The following is a 19,781-nucleotide window of genomic DNA, read 5'->3' as shown; positions in this document are numbered from 1 at the left end:
TTTTAATGAGGTTAAAATTAATGAGTCGGTTCATGATTTAACAGGGGCCTAGCAAATAATGGTCTTTTAAAATGCATCGCTTTTTACCATTTCTCCTTTGAGATAATAAAAAAGAAAGAATCCAAAATGTCTTATCTTAAAATATGGGATTTATAGAAGTTTTAAATCTCTCCTGAAGATTCAGGGCATAATCAGTCTGCGGATCTCAAGCTACTTGCAGGTTATACCTTCCCCTTCAGGATGTACTTGGGATCATGCAGAGGGTGGTCTAGTTGTCACAATGTTGGGGAAGGTTCGGCTGGGGGGGCAGTGTGCTACTGACATTAGAGCTGGCATCAGGAATGTTAGGTGTCCTGAACGGTCGGGGCTATGTACCTAATTACCCATACAACAAAGAACTATACTGCTGAAAGTGACAACAGGGTCCCCACTGCTTCTGTTTGTTAGTCATCATGAGCATATTTCTTGTTTTAGCAAATTTTATAATAAACACAAGGGTCTTTTATTTGTTATATAACATTGTACTTTATGTCCCATAAAATAAAATTATTCCATTATTTTGGGGCATTTAGCTTAAATAAGACTTGTAAAATCTTCAGTTTATTGTATACTTGATAATATCTGTCATCCTTCACTGTCTGCTTTTCCTTGTTTCTAAAATTAGAAAGTTGATGGAAGTTATACCTACCTCAGTCACATAAATGTGGCCCACAACCAACACATATTGTTCAACTTCAAAATGGACCATTTTATTTTCATCTCTCATAAATTCCCTTGCAAGACTGAAGAACATTTTTTACATTAATTTTTCAATTACAGTTGACATTCAGTATTATTTTATATTAGTTTAAGGTGTACAGTATAGTGGTTAGACATTTATGTAATTTATGAAGTGATTCCCCCCAATTAGTCTAGTACCCACCTGGCACTGTAACTAATATTTTAGTTATTAAAATATTATTGACTATATTCCCTATGCTGTACTTTATATCCCTTTGACTGCTTTGTAAGTACCAGTTTGTACTTCTTAATCCCTTTACCTTTTTTACCCAACCCCTCAAACCCTCTCCCATCTGGCAACCATCAGTTTGTTCTCTCTCTGAGTCTATTTCTGTTTTGTTTATTTCTTTATCTTATTCTTTAGATTCCATATATAAGGGAGATCATATGGTATTCGTCTTCTCTGACTTATTTCACTTAGCATAATACCCTCAAGGTCCACACCGAAGAACTTCTGATAGTGTGAAATGTTTTATGATTTTTAAAGAGGAGGTGACAAAAAATAGAAGAAAAAAAAGGAAATCACCTAGGTTAATGGAAAAGATCAAAGTTATCTTATCTTTGGTCCCATTCAACCATGGTTCTGATGAGGGAGGCTCTTAAGAGAATCTATTTCTGCTCCCTTGGTGCTCTGGTAGAAGCGCTGTGCCCGTATGTGAACACTATTGCAGAGAGGGCCACTAAGGGGGGTGGGGCACCCTCGCTCATGCCCTGGAATGGAGGAACTATGGAGGAGCAGGTTACTGCGTGGGGCTCAGCGGGATAGGGAAGTTTCAGGATAAAGAGCACAAATGTTCCTTTGATCTAGAGGGAAAACAGGTTATTTCAAGGACAGAGGAAATTTCAACTTACCTGGGCCATGGCTTTTAGAACTCCCTGACCTGCTCAGATTTCTCTAGGTTCTTCTCTTGGACAAGTACAGAGTCCTGAAAAAGCAGAGTCGGGGGAGAAGGGACAAATCTCTCATAAACTGAGCTCGCCTCAGCACTCCTAAACAGACAAGCTGAAAACGACTGACTGTACTTCCAGCGTCCCTGCTCTGCTTCCCTGCCTCCCCTTGTTCCACCATACAACCCTAATGCTAAGAACTACAGAGTTCACAAAACCCAGACCCTCCTTAAACCCCAGGGAAACCAAAAGGATTCAAGGCACGTGTGCCAGTACTGACCCAGAACCCATGTACCTCAGCGGGAGGGATTCTGGCCTGGACAGTCCCTCATTTTGTTGCTGCTAATCTATGCCCTAAATGGGGCGTAGACAGCTCCCACCTGTTCCAAGCAGCTCTTCCTTTGCAGCTGCAGCAGGGAAGATCATGACTCAGACTCACCCCTTTATCCTGTAAGCATGAGGACAGTGCCTGCAAGGCAGGAGCACAGCATACCTGTGCAGGCCAAACCTTCTGAAAAAGACTTGAACAGTCTTCCAGCTTCTCTGGGTTCAACAGGCAAAACCTTTTGGGTACCTCCCTGGCTCTACTTTCTCCTTCTAAGTCCAAAAGGGGGCCATGCCACCCATACCAGAGGCTTTGTCAAAGCCTCCAGCCACAGCTCACCTTGCCAGACTGCAGTGAAAAAACCACAGTAATGCAAGCATCTTATGAGCATACGTGCACAGCCACAATACTGACATGAGTGCAAACTCAATCTGTAGCAGCCTCTTGGCCCAGCACTCCTTACTTTCCATTTAAACCCTCCCTATTGCTTTCCTGCAGAACACCACTTCCTCACTTGCTGGCTGTTGCTGAGGTTAGAATTCTGTGGAGAATAGCCTGTACCTCAAGGTAATGAGAACTCAGGGGTTTTAAGGAGGGTAGTAAGGCTGGTTCTAATTAAAGGTGCAAGAAGCTTCCACAGTAGGAGTGTCAGAAGGAAGACTAATTTAATCAATGGGGGTGGTGTCAAGGCAAATTTCCTGTAAGTTACAGAGCATGATTTGGGATCTAAAAATCAGAGAATTTGAATAGACACAAAAGGGACAGAAGAGCATTCTGAGCAGAGTGAAAAGCAGTGGCAAAACAGTGGACCAAAAATATAATATATGGTATGTTCGGAGAACAGAAAATAATTTGGAATGACTTGTATAGTTTGGCGAAAGGTCTAGACCAATGCTGTCCAACAAACTATCTGTGATGATGGAAATCTGTACTGTCAATAATGTAGCCATTAGCTGCATGTGGCTACCAAGCATTTGCAAAGTGGCTAGTATGACTGAGGAACTGAATTTTTTACTTAAATTTTCACAACGTTATCTCTAGGTGTATAATTATGAGGGATCTGTTTTCCTTTTTTCTGTATTTTCAAGTTTTCCCTTAAGCATATATTTTATAATCATAAAGAATTAATTCCTACCTCCTCAATGGGGGTACATTATAAAAGGAAATATGATGGAATGATTCATGAGTGACAGTGAAGTAGTTGACTTAGGGAACTTGTGTGCTGAAGGAGCTTGATTTTCTCCACAGTCCTAGAGCCTTTGAGGGACATATTCTCAAATAATAACTTAAAAGGTCCTGACTTCCCATGGAGGAGGTGAGCTTTCATACGAAAGACTTCCTGTTTCCTTAGTTCCCTCACTCACCTGTAGACAGGCCTCTTGTCAACCCTCTCTCCACATTCCAGGATGTCCTCTTTGCTCCAAAAAGAAATCACTCCTACTTTACAGAAGCGACCTCCTACATATAGAAAAAGAAATGGGTCTTAGCCAATGTAGTAGACATTACTAATTTTATTACTAATGTTTCACCATTTTCCAGTTTTCCAGTTATCTACTTTTCCTCTCCTTTTGGGCACACAGAAGGTGACATTTTTCAATGTTTGCAGTTAGGCAGGGCCATAAACTGGTTTTGGTCAATGGAATGTGAGCTGCGGTGATGTATGTCATTTCAGTCTGAGGCACTGGAAAGACTGCACAACTCCCGAATCTTTCTGTTCTCTGATGTGGTGGCCAAGGAGGTGAGCATTTCAGGAGGTACAGCAACAGGCTGGTGGAGTCTACTTTGGTCTGGGACCCTGTCTATGTTGGCCCGCACTGGGCATGTAGTATGAGCAAGAAATAAAAAATTATTTTGTAAGCCACTGAGATTTGGGGGTTGTTTGCTACCACAGCGTAACAGCCTATCCTAACTAATAGACGAATTCAGTTATACTATGACCATATACAAATTCAGACTCAAGGCAGTCCTTGGTCAATACAAGAAAAAGCAATTAAAAAAAAAAGAAAAAGAGGAAGCTTAAGAAATAACAGAGCAGAGCTGTCCATTTCTAACTCTACATGTCTCAAAGGGATTTTTCACAAACCCACAATATGAAACAAAAGTCCCAAAAAAGGCAGATTATGAGTTACACAAGTTGATCTTGACCTAGCAAAACCACGCTCCTCTAGATCTCTAACAGCAAATCTTAGTTCAAATATTTCCGAGCAAAGTTCAGCCATCTATACACCAGCTAGTAAAGCTCAAAACTACTATAACCCTGGAGTTTCCCTATCTCCAAATTAACAGACATTCTTATTCTTTAGAGACCATGGGTCCCACATCACACAGGGCCTGGATAAAGTTGCCAGGTCATGAGAACTAGACATTATATAGGTATCTCTACTTTACCACTAATAATCTATTCCTGAAAAAGCAATCTTTCTGAGTAAAAACTCTAACCAGGAGACTTTTTCCTAATATTTAAAATGTGAAAAGTATAATGCATCATATTTTAACACAAAACCCCCTAAATAATTTCCTAAAACAATTAAACACAACAAAACACCTACATACAAGTAATAAACTATTATATTAGGATAAAAATTTCTTAAAACATCACTTCTCGATCACCAGTTGTTACAGGTATTAAAAACTAGTTGCTTGTGTGCAGGAACATGGTCTCTCTTAGTGTCATGAATATCTGCACATCCCTTTCGTTGATATGCCCATCTGTACGCTTATCAAAATATTTCCATGACTCTGAGGTTTTCACTAACTGTATTTCTGGTGTAATTTGAAATTTTTCCTATATGTCATATTTTAAAATGTTGTATTGAATTTTTTGGATGTAAACAAATTTTTCCAGTATAAACATCAACCGAAATCAATCTATTGAGAGATACGTACATTCTCAGGCAATGCTCAGTATTCTGGGTCAGACAATAGCAGATTAAATACATGAAAGATTTCTATAAAGCATTAATTCTAAGTATTCACGAATTTAGTAATAATGTAATAGTCAATAACAAAAAATGTTCAAGATATGATTAGTGAGGAAAAAGCAGATTACAAAACAGCTTGGCATCAAGTGGTCCTGTTTATAAAATACACGTATATATCAACATAGACAATACAGATAGACAAATCAGACAGAAAATGTGTGGGAAATTTTATTCTTAAAGATTACTTTGGTTATCTCTGGATTGTGATCTTCAATTTTCTTAGTTTTATTTAAGTCTATTTTTTTTTCAATAATCACACATTCATTTTTAAATGTGTATTTTTAAATTCTGTAAATGTAAGCCGCTCCCAGCAGATGAAAAAGAAAATGCCTTTCTTTTTTTTAAACAATCTTTCTTTGAACATGAAATAATAGCTCAGCATAGTCTAAAAACAGTTGTATTTCTACAGATGGCTTTTGTCGTTTTTGCTTCATCAGTTCCCAGTAGCTGCAGACTTCTTGATTTGATTTAACTATACTCGTGTACTGGAGTCCTGCCTGGAAAAAAGCACTAAAAGTCACGTGGCTATGTCCTGTGTATAAGTGATGCTTCCTTTCAGTTCTTCTTGCCAGATGGCTTTATTATGTTTCTGCACCTGCCCTATTTGCCCCAATGTTATCCAAACAGCTACAGAATCATCTTGCTCCATTGGTCATACTTTGGGTTTCTGATAATTAAAATGAAAACTTCAGGGAATATAGGTAACTCAAGGAAATGAATGTACCTCCACAAAGTTCTTACGAAATCAGTTTGACTTAGATATAATATGATATGACAATGGTTACTCTGGCCATAAAATATCTCCCTCTTATGAATTCTCATAGGATACTATCAGGCTAAATTAGTGCCCTTTACTTCAGACATTTGTATACAAGTTTTATCTCCCCTGTCACGTTAATTGCAATTTAAAAATAGAGACTGTAACTTTTTAAAAGTATTTTGTCTAGATTATTTGGTGTATTTGCAAATTCTTAATAAATGTCTAATACCTGACACCGGGGAATTCCTTATAAAAATACATGAGATTGTATGCACTTTTGGGACTATTTCACAAATAAAATATAGAAATTATAAATAATCTTTGGTAGGTGGTAAAATGAATATATAAAGGTATGTCTCAATAATGAAATATTATACAGTGATTTTAAAATGTAACAGTACCATAGTCAATGCATTATTAAATGAGGCAGGCAGGTTACATATTATTATTTTTTAAGTTACAGAATTTATATAAAAGTGATACTGGAGTGACATCAGCAGCATGGCTGTGTAAAAGGTTCTCCAGATCTCTCTCCTTGAAGTTACAAGTTGGACAATTGTAATTCAAGAATGGATTCCCTGCTAAACACACAAGCACATCTGAGAGATCCCTGCTTGAAACATCTGAACGTGGGTGTATCTGAACAAACAGGGGAGGAGGGAAGCAGGGAAGGACAGAGATGGTGCCACAGACACTTTGCCGGGAGCTCACTGTGGCACCAGAAGACTCAGGAGCAGGAGAGGAGTCGAGTCAGGTTACATTGTACACATTCTGCAGCCCTAAGGGAAATTCTGCAGTCCTAAGGAACATTCTGCAGCCCTAAGGAGCAAAGGAATAAAATCAACATTCCTGCCTGAGGAGTCACCACCCACATACTGCAGCTGAACCCAGTGACAGCGGAAGAGACGAACACAAAGCCTGGCAGCTGTGGTCTAGCAGATGTCATTACCAGGCAGAAAACAAAGCCCCAGACTATAGCCGCCTCCCCTCACCCTCCCAGAGAATCGGGCCCCAGCAGACGCTGTAGCTATAAAAGTGTCAGGTTACAGCACACATTCTTGGCAGCTGTGAGGACTGGAGGGGCAGAAACATTTCTCCCTGGGTGGCAGGTGCACGGTGAGGCTAAACCCAGTGACAGGGGCGGAAACACAGAGATGTGGCAACTGAGGTCTGGAAACTGCCATTACAGGGAGGAGAACAAAGCCATAAATGCAGGAACCAGCCTTTCCCTACTTACCCCACTCCCACCCATTGCAGCAGAGCCTGGATGGAGGCACCTGAGATACTTCAGATAGTACAGCACTGCTGGCAGCATCTAACTGCAGGAGGCAGTGCTGGGATCTCACAGACCCAGAGCCCCACTGCCTACCACATTTCCCCACCAGGGTGGAACCTTAACACTGAGGCGACCTGGTCACAGAGGAGACGCCCACCTCCCCAGAGAATATGGGGCATTTTCCACAGCCCAGGTGACTCCATCCCACATAGATACCAGAAGCCCCAGCAGTGAAAGTAAGAGAAAATAAAAATTTGTGCTTCAGCACCACCTACTGGAAAACCAAAGAAAGACCTCTATGATTATCAACCTAAAATAGCGAAGTGTCAAATACTTTATTAAAAAGCAGATTCCATTCCCATAAATGCCTAGGTAGAGAAATAACCCATCAAGTACCAGGAATAATCAAGGTAACAAGGTAACTCAGAAAGAAAATGAAAAATATCCAGAAAATAAACTTAAAGACGTGGAAATATATAATATGGTTTAAATGCCAGAATTCAAGATTGCACTTCTGAAAAACACTCAACAAGATACAATAAAACTCAGAAAGGCAGTTTAATGAACTCAGAAATAAAATTGAACAAAAGGAGTACTTTACCAAAAAGATTGAAACTATAAAGAAGAATCAAACAGAAATTCTGGAGTTGAAGAAAATCAAAACAGATGAAGAATGGACTAGTGAGCTTAGCAAATATAGAAGACCAGATGGAGGAGAAAATTAGTGATAAAGACAGACTCTAGAAATGACTAAGATGGAAGAAGTGAGAGATTTGAGAGTAAAAAACAACAAAAAAAGAAGAAGGAACTCTACAAAAACGATCTGACTCCATCAGAAAGAGCACTATGAGAATAATGATGGATATATCAAAAGGAGAAGATAGGGAGAAGGAAACAGAGAGCTTATTCAAACAATTGATGAGAACTTCCCAAACCTATGGAAAGAAATGGATCCTCGAATCCAAGAGGCTAACAGAAACCTAATTATCTCAATCCAAAAAGGCCTCCTCCAAGGCACAATATATTAAAACTGTCAAAAAATTAATGACAAAGAAAGAATTCTTAAGGCAGCCAGGAAAAGAAGATGGTAGTTTACAAAGGAAATCCCATTAGATATCATCAGATTTTTCAGCAGAAACCCTATAAACTAGGAAGGAGTGGAATCAAATATTGAAAATTATTTAAAGAGAGAAATCAGCATCCAAGAATAATTTATTTGGCAAGGTTATCCTTTAGATATAAAAGAGAAATAAAGGCTATTCCAGACATACAGGAAGCTGAGGGAAATTACCACCATAAGACCTGCATTACAGGAAATACTGAAGAGTGTTCTTCTACCTGAAACAAAAAGACAAAAGGATACAAAACTATAAGTAAGATGACTAACAGACAGACAGAAGCAGAAAATTGTGAACCTTGTTCAGAATAGGGTATTAAACACTTAAAGGAGGGAAAAACATTAAAAACAAAAAGACAATAGTTACTGCAAGTTGGAAATGAACTCACAGCATAAGAAGGCATAATTTGTGACAACAAAAACATAAAAGGGGAGGAGTTAAAGAACTGCACTTGCACAGGGGAATGGAGATAAGATGCAATGAGGATAAAAGGTCTACTGTATATGTGAAACTTTCTTTTCCATAAACCTATTGATAACGACAAAAAAATCTAGAACTGAGACATGTAACCAAAAAAAAAATAAAAAAGGAAACAGAGGACAAAATCATAGAATACCATCAAACTAAAATAACAGAAATACAAGAGAAAAGAAACAATAGAGACACAGAACTACCAGAAATAAAAAGATAAAATGGCTATAGAAACTAATATATCAATAATCAACCTAAAGATAAATGGATTGAACTTACCAATTAAAAGGTACAGACTAGTGGTTGGATCAAAAAACAAAAGCCAAATATATGCCGCCTGCAGGAGACACATCTGAGCTACAAAGACAAATACAGACTCAAAGTAAAGGGGAGGAAAATGATACTCCAAGTAAATGGCATCCAGAGAAAAGTGGGTGTAGTCGTACTTATATCAGACAAAATAGATTTCAAGATAAAAAAGGTAACAAGAGACAAAGATGGACATTTTATGATACAGGGGGCAATACATCAAGAGGACATAACACTTATTAATATATATGCACCCAACTTGGGAGCACCACAATATATAAAGCAACTACTAACAGAACCAAAGGGAGAACCTAACAAAAACACAATTATAGTTGGGGACCTAAATACCCCATTGATATTAATGGATAGATCATCCAAACAGAAAATCAATAAGGAAATATCAGCCTTAAATGACACATTAGACCGAATGGACATAATCAATATTTACAGCTTTTCATTCCTGAACACCAAAATATGTATTATTCTGTAGTGCACATGGAACATTCTCATATGTTGGGGCACAAAACTAGCCTCATCAAATTTTAGAAAACTGAAATCATACCAAACATATTCTCTGACCACAATGTTTTGAAATTGAAAATCAACTGCAAAAAGAGTGACAAAGCTACACATATGTGGAGATTAAACAATATGCTTCTAAACAACGACTGGGTCAAAGAAGAAGTAAAAGAAGAGATCAAAATATACATAGAAACAAATGAGAATGGACAAAATTTGGGGGATATGGCAAAAGGGGTAATAAGCAGGAAGTTTATATAATTACAGGCTTACTTCAAGAAACAAGAAAAATTCTCAAATAAACAACCTAACATTGAACCTTAAAGAACTAGAAAAAGAGGAACAGATGAGGCCCAAGTCAGTAAAAGGAAATAATAAAAATTAGAGTAGAATTAAACGAAATAGAGAACAAAGAGACAATAGAAAAGAATTAATGCAACAAAGAACTGGTTCTTTGAAAAGATTAATAAAATTGACAAACCTCTGGCTAGACTCACTAAAAAAAAGAGAGAAAACACTTAAAATCAGAAATGAAAGAGAAGTTACAATGGGCACTGCAGAGATACAAAGGACTGTACAAGAATACTATGAAAGGCTACACACCAAATTTGATCACTTACAAGAAATGAACAAGTTTTTAGAAATATTAATATATAACCTTCCTAGACTGAATCATGAAAAATCTAAATAGACTGATCAACAGTAAGGAAATTGAAACAGTCATCAAAAACCTCCCCAAAAGTAAAACTCCAGGACCAGATGGCTTCACTAATGAATTCTACCAAACACTGAAAGAACTTTTAATATCTAGCCTTCTTAAATTCTTCCAAAAAATTGAAGAGCAGGCAATACTTCCTAACTCATTTTACCAGGCCAACATTACCCTGATACCAAAACCTGGCAAGGACAACATAGTAAAAGAAAATTACAGACCAATATCTCTGATGAATACACATGCAAAAATCCTAAACAAAATACTAGCAAATTGAATATAACAACACATTAAAAAGACTACATCACGATCAAGTGGGGTTCATACCAGGGTCACAAGGATGGTTCAATATATGCAAATCAATGTGACACAGCACATTAACAAAAATAAAGGATAAAAATCATACGATCGTATCACAAGATGCAGAAAAAGCAGTTGACAAGATACAGCATTCATTTACGATTAAAACACTCAATAAAATGGGCACAGAAGGAAAATGCTTCAACAAACCCTCAGCGAATATCATACTCAATGGTGAGAAACTGAAAACTTTTCCTTTACGATCAGGAACAAGACAAAGATGCCCATTCTCATCACTGCTGTTCAACATAGTACTGAAAGTCCTAGCCAGAGCAATCAGGCAAGAGAAAGAAATAAAAGGCATCCAAATTGAGAATGAAGAAGTCAAACTGTCACTTTTTGCAGGTGTGACATGAATCTTTATATAGAAAACCCTAAAGACTTTACCAGAAAACTACTAGAAACAATAAACAAACACAGTGGAGTTGTAGGATACAAAATCAGTGTATAACAATCCATTGCATTCCTATGTACTAACAATGAAATGTCAGAAAAAGCAATTAAAAAATAATTCAATTTGCAATTGCAGAAAAAAGAATAAAACACCTAGGAATAAATAAAGAACATCAGGATCTATACACGCAAAGCTACAAGACATTTTTAAAACAAACTGAAGAAGACACAAAGAAATGGAAAGATATAATATTCTGCATTCATGGATTGAATGAATCAACATAATTAAAATGGCCATATTACCTAAAGCTGTATATAGATTTAACGCAATCCTCATAAAAATCCCAATGGCATTTTTCAAAGTAATAGAACAAAAAAAAAAATAATCAAGTTTGTATGGAATCACAAAGACCCTAAATAGCTAAAGCAATCCTGAGAAAAAAGACCAAGGAGGGAGGTATCACACTCCTTGACTTCAAATTATACTACAAAGCTACAATAATCAAAACAGAATTGTATTGGCAAAAGAACAGATACATAGTCCAATGGAACAAAATTGAGAGCCCACAAATAAACCCACACGTTTATGGGCAAATAATTTTAGACAAAGGAGCCAAAAACATACAATGGACAAAAGAAAGCCTTGTCAATAAATGGTGCTGGGAAAATTGGGAAGCCACATGCAAAAGAATGAAACTAAAAAGCTTGTGCACAGCAAAAGAAAACTTCAATAAAAATAAAGGCAACCAACCCAATGGGAGAAGATATCTGCAAATGATTCCTCCAACAAGGAGCTAACATCCAAAACATATATGGAACTCATACAACTCAACAACAACAAAAAGCAAATAATCCAATTCAAAAATGAGCAGAGGACCTGAACACACACTTTTCCCAAGAAGAAATAAAAATGGCCAACAGATATATGAAAGGATGCTTAACTTCTCTAAAAGGGAAATGCAAATCAAAACCACAATGTTAGGATGGCTATTATCAATAAGACAAAATAACAAGTGTTGTGGAGAAAAAGGTACCCTTGTACACTGCTGGTGGAAATGTGAACTGGTACAGCCACTATGGAAAACAGTATGGAGGTTCCTCAAAGAATTAAGAATAGAATTACCATACAAACCAGCAACCTGTCTTCTGGATAACTACCTGAAAATTTTGAAAACATTTATTCATAAAGATATATGTACCCCTATGTTCATTGTAGCATTATTCACAGTAGCTAAGATATCGAAACAACCTAAATGTCCTTCGATGGATGACTGGATAAAGAAGATGTGGTACATATATACAATAGAATGTTACTCAGCCATAAGAAAGGATGAAATACTGCTATTTGTGACAACATGGATGGATCTTGAGACTATCATGGTAAGCGAAATAAGTCAGATGGCAAAAGTCAAGAACCATGATTTCACTCATATGTACGATAGGATATAAAACAGAAAGCAAGAAAACAAAAAACTCATAGACACAGACAACAGTATAGTGATTACCAGAGGGAAGAGGAGTGGGGGGATGTAGAAGAGGGTAGAGAAGGTCAAATATATGGTGAAGGAAGAAGACTTGATTTTGGTGGTGAATACACAATGCAATATACAGATGATGTATTGTAGAATTGCACACCTGAAACTTATAAATCTTATTAACGTCACCCTAATAAATTTAACAAAATTTTAAAAAGTGATAGAATGCACTAGTGAAGTCATCTGGTCCCAGAGTTTTACTTTTGGGGAGGTTTTTGATGCCTGTTTCAATTTCCTTACTGTTGATGAGTCTATTTAGATTTTCTAGTTCTTCGTGATTCAGTCTAGAAAGGTTATATATATTTCTAAAAACTTGTGGTGTATAGACTTTCATTGTATCTTGTATAGTCCTTTTCATCTCTCTGGTGCCTGTAACTTCCCTTTCATTTCTGAGGCTTTCAGGGGATCAAACACAGGCCTCTGTTGGTGAGAAAGCAGTGAGCCAAGTTCCAGGGCAGACTGGGAGCTGCAGGTACACGCATCACCCCACACAGGATGGTTTCCATTTCCACCTCTGCTTTCCCCTGTACTTGTGTTGGGGGGCTCTCCTTGTCTTAGTTTGCTCCACCCAAAATAATCCTGATGTAAAAGATGGAGAAACGAGGTGGTTATTTTCCTAGATCGGAGTGTTGCAAGTCCCTGACTTAGCTCAGCCATTTTTCCTAGTGCTGGTGGATGCAGAGACAATGGTGAAGGCCTTGAACGTGGTTCTCAGTGGCGGAACCTGGAGGCGAGTGTTCCCAGAGGGGGAACAACACACACTTCCTCCAGTGCAAACCTTCCCACCTTAAATAGGTCAGAGTAATTGTTTAATGCGTTTATCTATAGGTTAGGGAAATTAGGTTATGCTTATATGAAGTACTGCCCAGTTAGTGGATTAAATTCCTAGTAAAGTGGCCGTGCAGTTACTTTATCTCATAAATGCTGTCAGTGTGTCCTCGGCCATATTTGCTTTAGGAGAACATGAACTTTATGTGCTTAACCTGAGCTTCGCTGGGCCTCTTTGCATATGTGCAGCATGGAAAATCTGAATATACCCCTCCTGTAGTCCTTTTTAGGTTGTCATTTAAAGAGTTTTTCACTAGACAGTTTCTTTCCTTCTGGACACATGGGCCTCCTTAGAAGGTCCAACCTGGGAACCCAGGATCGGCATTGAGGGCAGCTGATCCCTCTGCCCCAGTGTCCATAAGCACTAGACTGTCATTTCCTTGCTGCAGATTGATCCAGTGGGTACATATGCTAATTAACATGAGTCTTTTTCCTTATTTAAAGGAGTCCCTCTTGCTAAAAAGTAGATGATTATGACTCCTATCGTGTTATGAAAATACTCAATTTGTGCTGAAAATCCATTGTCATTGGATACAAATGACGTGCTCTTCCTATGAAAGACATGCCCTTGAGTGTGTTTGTACACAGACCCTTATGAGGGTGAATGAACGAAGAAGCATTAGCCTCATGCTGCTTTCGGCGATGGACAGTATCTCGGGCAATTGTAGGCAAATTGGACTCTTCTAGGTCATTCTCTCAGTTGCTTCACTGGTGAAATGGCCATGACCCCTTTCCCTCGTTCCAACTCAACCTGACTTTAGTATCTGCCTTGATGTGCACGTGCTGACCTCAGCGGCCATGGTGTCATCTGCATGTTCCCAGGCTTTAATTAGGAAGTGTGTGTGGGCCCAAGCATGCCCACGTAGCCCTATGTGTGAGGACTGTGTTTGCTGTGCTTAGACACATCTGCATAGTTTTCAACTGGCAAAAGAAAAAACTTACTACTGTGATGTCCTAAAATGAAAGCTGCTAACAGTCACAGGGAGAACAGCTGAGGAACAAGAGCTAGTAAATGACCGGAAGTACTTGTGCCTCATAAGACCACACACGGCCCTTCCACAGTGTGTTCTGGAAGAAGCAGGCAAGGCCCTGTAAAGAAGGTAAGGAGTAAACTTTTTCTCTTTTTGCAAGTTGGCGAAAACAGACTTTTCTAGGGAATTTTAACATCTTTTCAGTATCATATTTACTCTGTGAAATCTTGTTTCCTTCTGTGTCAGAGCATGCTGGGTTTAATGAAACTAATTAAAAATTGAGTTTTTGTTTAAAGTCAGTGCTCTTCCCAGGTGAAAACTAATTTTTTTGGTTTGTTTTGCAGGTAAGACAGGGAGAGGGAAACTTTGCTCTTTTAATTTAATAATTATAGTCTATGGTGAAGTATTTGATTATTAAACAGCAGTTAATAAGTTTTAAGTTGCCAGAAATTAACTGTAAACATCAGTCCAGTACTGTTAGTTATGACAAAAACAATTGTCTTAAGATAAATGGCTCATACTTTCGTGCAGTATTTGATGTTCAAACAATGTTACAGGCACGTCTGGTTTGCTCAGTAGTTAGAGCCCAGTGCTCATCACACCAAGGTCACTGGTTCGATCCCCACATAGGGCAGTGAGCTGTGCCCTCCACAACTAGACTGAAAACAACCACCTGACGTGGAGGTGATGGGTCCTGGAAAAACACACTGTACTCCAATATTCCCCAATAAAAATTTTTTTAAAAAGTAACTGCAGTTTAAAAGGTTAAAAATAATTGCAAAAAACCACAATTGCTTAAGAAAAAAACAAAAACAAAAAATAATGTTACAACAATAAAACATTGTAAACTGATAAAAAATAGGCAAAGGACACTTTCTCCAAAGACATACAAATGGCCAATAAGCACATGAAAAGATTCCCAACATTACTAAGCATTAGGGAATGCAAATCAAAACCACAATGAGATACCACTTCACACTCATTAGGGTGGCTATTATTTAAAAAACAAAACAAACAAAAAACAGAAAATAGGTGTTGGCAAGAATGTGGAGAAACTGGAACCCTTGTGCACTCCTGGTGGGAATCTAAAATGGTACAGCATCTGTGGCAAATGATATGGTTATTCCTAAAAAAAATTAAACAGAATTATCATCTGATCTAGCAATTCCACTTCTGGGTATATACGCAAAAGAAGTGAAAGCAGGGACTTGAACAGGTATTTGTAAAGCCATGTTCATAGCAGTATTATTCACAAGAGTCCTAATATGGAAGCGACCCAAGTGTCCACTGATAGGTAAATGGATAAACAAAATATGGGCTATATGTACAATGGAACATTATTCAGACTTAAAAACTAAGGAGATTCTGACACATCCTACAACATGGATGAATCTTGAGATATTATACTAGTCACATAAACTAGTCACAAAAGGACAAATACTGTATAATTCCACTCATATGCAGTCCCTAGAATAGTCGAATTCATAGAGATAAAAAGCAGAATGGTGGTTTCAAGGGATTGAAGGGAGGAGGGACTAGGAAGTTATTGTTTAATGGTACAGAGTTTCAGTTTTGGAAGATGAACAAAGTTCTGGAGATGGGTGGTGGTGATGGCTGTGCAACAATGTAGACGTTCTTAAAGCCACTGAACAGTACACTTAAAAACAGTTAAAATGTAAATTTTATATTAGTATGTCCATAAAAGCCCCTAACAAACTAAAGAGATTGGTTACCTATAATGGGTGACTGAGAACAGCATGGAAAGAATGGGGGATTGAGATTAGGAGAGAAGAAATGACGGAGGAGTGACTGAGTAGATCTTTTTGACTAATTTTGACTTTTAGAACCATGTTAATGTTTCACATACACAAAACATAATTAAAATCAATCAGGAAGTGTGCATATGTGTACCCAAAATGAAATACAAACAGTAACAAATGAACCTATCTAATATAAATGAGTAATATTACATAAAGAAGAATGTAGGGAAAAGTGTATTTTTACTATATACTGTAAGACTAAAGACAAAAAGAACTGTAAGGAGTCTGGGGATATGGTTAGCAATTCTTAAACTACTTTCTACTCAGGACTGAGCAAATAAATAAGTATATTGGTTAATAGGAGCCAACTTTTCACTGTCAGAGAAAGGAATTACAAAAAAGAAAATGGAAGAGGCAAGAATAAACCCTGCGGTGTTGAAGTAGAATTGGAGGTATAATATTAAATCATGAATTATCTGTACAGGTATACTTACAGATAGATACAGATGTGTGTGTATATAGATACATATATTTCATAGCTGAGAGGGGCAAGAATCAATACATCCCAGTAGCAATGAGCACACCTAAACTGGATTTATAAATATCATTTTCTAATAAAAGGAGCCAGTGCTCCCTAGGAAATCTGCTGATTCCAGGACTGGGGCTGGGAAAGTACAGTATCAGCTTGGAATATCTTGTGCAAGAAAATAAGGAAGTACTAGAAAAATAAAGAGGACACTTTGAAAGGACACAGGAGTCAACTTGAAGGGGTTCCCAGAGATCAAACTTGGGACAATCTGAGCAACAAAATAGTGATAGTAATGGATTATAACCTATAGAACAACAAAAAAAATCCAGTCTATACTTACATAATTTAGTAAAAAAGTAAATGGGGGAGAAGGAAAATCTCTAACAGTAGAATTCTAATTAATAAAATAAAGAAGGAATGATGGAAACAAAAAAAATCAGCATTTGGCAAATAGCTGGTAATAATATTCTCAGACAAGTATTATCAATGGGTTAAGATTAGTAGGTGGAAGTAGGATGAGAAACAGGACATTTATATAGACTTAACTATTTCTCCATAAGATATATTAATTATAATGGGAAAAATAGTGGAGACACAAGTGATTTAACTTAACACCACTAATAATGAGACAATTTGATTTACTGGGTCTTTTGATATTATATGCATGGAAAACACTTCACTTTTGGGGTATTCTTGCCTCAAATGCATAATCTGACTGTGATCGTGAGGTAGCATCAGACAACCTCAAATTAAGGAACATTCTACATTGCAGAATTTACAAAATAAATGGCCACTTGTCTTCAAAAATGTCAAGGTCATGAAAGACAAGGAAAGACTGAGGAACACTAAGGAGATTTATCAACGAACTGCAACATGTGATCATGGATTGGATCCTTGTCTGCAAAAAAGACACTAAGTGACACTGATAAAATTTGAGTAAGGCTTGTAGATTAGTTATTAATAGCGTATCAATGTTAATCTCCTGGTTTTGCTCATGTACGGTGATTACTTAAGAGGTTCACATGGGGAAGCTGGGTTAAGAATGTATGGGAATTCTATTTTTGCAACAGTTTGAAGTCTAAAACTAATTCAAAATGAAAAGTTAAAAATTTTTTAGGGCCAGCCCGGTGGCTCAGGCAGTTAGAACTCCATGCTCCTAACTCTGAAGGTTGCCAGTTTGACTCCTCGAATCCCGCAAGGGATGGTGGGCTGTGCCCCCTGCAACTAACAATGGCAACTGGACCTGGAGTTGAGCTGCGCCCTCCACAACTAAGATTGAAAGGACAACAACTTGACTTGGAAAAAAGGCCTGGAAGTACACACTGTTCCCCAATAAAGTCCTGTTCCCCTTCCGCAATAAAATCTTTAAAAAAAAATTTTTTTTTTTTTAAATGTACATTAGGTGTGTAGGGAGCAGGGAGGGGTATGGGCCTTTCAGTTCACCTCCAGGGCACTCAATAATTTACTCCAATGACACATACTGGAGCCCAGGTCAGGTTGGCAGTGGGAAGGGTGGTGGTGCTCTGTTATGCAAGCAGTTTCAGAAGAAGGAAAGAAAAGCACATCTTGGAAAACAAGGAGGATTTCAGGGAAAGAAGAAAATCTGATGCACCTTGTACTTGGCTTTGGATGTTCAGTGGCAATTCTTTCCTTCTCCCTTCAATATCTTTCTTGGAGAGGAGTCAAGAAAAAGGAATTATGAGGTACCAGGACATTTTTGAAGGGCCTTCTCTCTCCCCTCCCACACAGAGTAAGGAGGTCAGAGAAGACTGGACATCATGCCCAATCCTAGTGTTACAGATTAATACTGAGGTTATCACTGTCTGGACCACAGTGTGTCCTAACTTCACAGGTTCTGCAGTGATCAGAGCACTGCAGGCACCTCACACCCACACACTGGTGCTGCTCAAATGGTCAGTGTCACACAAACACAACCAAACATCCACTCTTGAGACACATAAGACACAACCACACAATTGCAGACACGTCCATACCCTTATACACAGTCATAATCTCATACTTACACCAACAATCACACACAATCTCACCACCGTGACACCAAATGACTCTCACATAGTCACAGACTCCCTACACCAACACCCACAAATCTCCCACACAGTCACAATCACATACCCAGTTAGGGGATACACAAAGTCACTGGCACTCTACTCTGACCCTCAGAGTAGCACTGGCACTCAACATCAACTAGTCACAATCGAACATTCACTCTGGAGACACACACAGTCACACACAGGCAAAGACATCCCACACACGCACATCCTAAGGGACACAACAGGGATACACACGCAGTGTGACCACACATAGATACATGACAATTGCACATAGCATCACACACGTCCATAATATTGTAGTCAGTGGTCAGGTAGGTTGGTCACGTGGCAGGAACCCGCAGCTGGGGAGAACAACCTTGAGTCATATCCATTCTCTTTCGGAGGGTGCTCCCCTTGGTGCACCAAGCTTTCGCTTTAATAAACCTTTCTCTGCAAAACTGTTTCGCCCACTCTCTTGATTTCTATCCTGAGAAGGGCAGGGACCTCTGCGCCAGTAACTTATCACGCAACCAAAACCACATCCACCTTAGAGACATGAAATCATAACCACACAGATACCCGCACCCATCACACATTTACAACTCCTTTCACACCACAGAGAAGAAGGCGTACGGTCACACATACACAACAGGGACACAAGTAGTATCACCCCCAGTCACAAGGACCCCACACTCCAACACAGTATCACACGATTACACAAACACAACCATATACCCTGGAGACAGGCGATCACAACCGCACCCTTACAGGCACCCAACCACACCTGGTTACACAGCCACAAACACTCATTCACAACCTAGCATCCTCAGCCGGCTACCGCCGGCACGCACAGACCCGAAGCTCTGGACACGCCCCGTCCCCGCCCCGGACTCCCAGACCCCTCACCTTCTGCCTCCCCGTGGTCGCGTCCGGATCCCTGCGGAGCTAAGGATCACGCCACGACGTCGAGACTTAACGTGAACTGCTGTGGACTCTGGGAAACGTAGTCCAGAGGCCAACCAGTCACAAACAAAATGGCGTCCTCGCACATCAGAGTCTGAGTTTGGCGTGTTTGACACTGCGCCCGGGAGGCTTCAGCGAGGGAGTCCCCACTCCAAACCTCCCACCAGGCTTGAGCTGATTTTCCTCCAAGGCAGGACTAACCCTGAGAATCCCAGAATCATAGGAAGAGGCAGCAAAGTTCGCGTGGAAAAG

At 38.8% G+C, this 19,781-nt stretch overlaps 1 protein-coding gene across 1 annotated transcript in view; it reads right to left on the bottom strand.

The window, feature by feature from the left end:
* The window catches only part of ZNF565 (zinc finger protein 565), a 33,788-nt gene extending 14,187 nt beyond the window's left edge, over positions 1 to 19,601 (bottom strand). The window contains exons 1-3 of the mRNA XM_019749936.3: positions 19,473 to 19,601; positions 3,358 to 3,451; positions 1,633 to 1,706 (exon numbers count right to left, since the gene is read on the bottom strand). Coding sequence (XP_019605495.1) covers positions 1,633 to 1,641 — 9 coding nt within the window. The 5' untranslated portion in view covers positions 1,642 to 1,706; positions 3,358 to 3,451; positions 19,473 to 19,601. The remainder of the gene's footprint in view (positions 1 to 1,632; positions 1,707 to 3,357; positions 3,452 to 19,472) is intronic.
* Between the last annotated feature and the right edge of the window lie 180 nt (positions 19,602 to 19,781).

Source organism: Rhinolophus sinicus, chromosome 8 (genome assembly GCF_057876585.1).
Source record: "Rhinolophus sinicus isolate RSI-liver-muscle chromosome 8, RSI-T2T, whole genome shotgun sequence".
Classification (NCBI taxonomy): domain Eukaryota; kingdom Metazoa; phylum Chordata; class Mammalia; order Chiroptera; family Rhinolophidae; genus Rhinolophus; species Rhinolophus sinicus.
The sequence above is the reverse complement of the archived record's forward strand: the minus strand, read 5'-3'. Positions and strand labels throughout refer to the sequence as shown.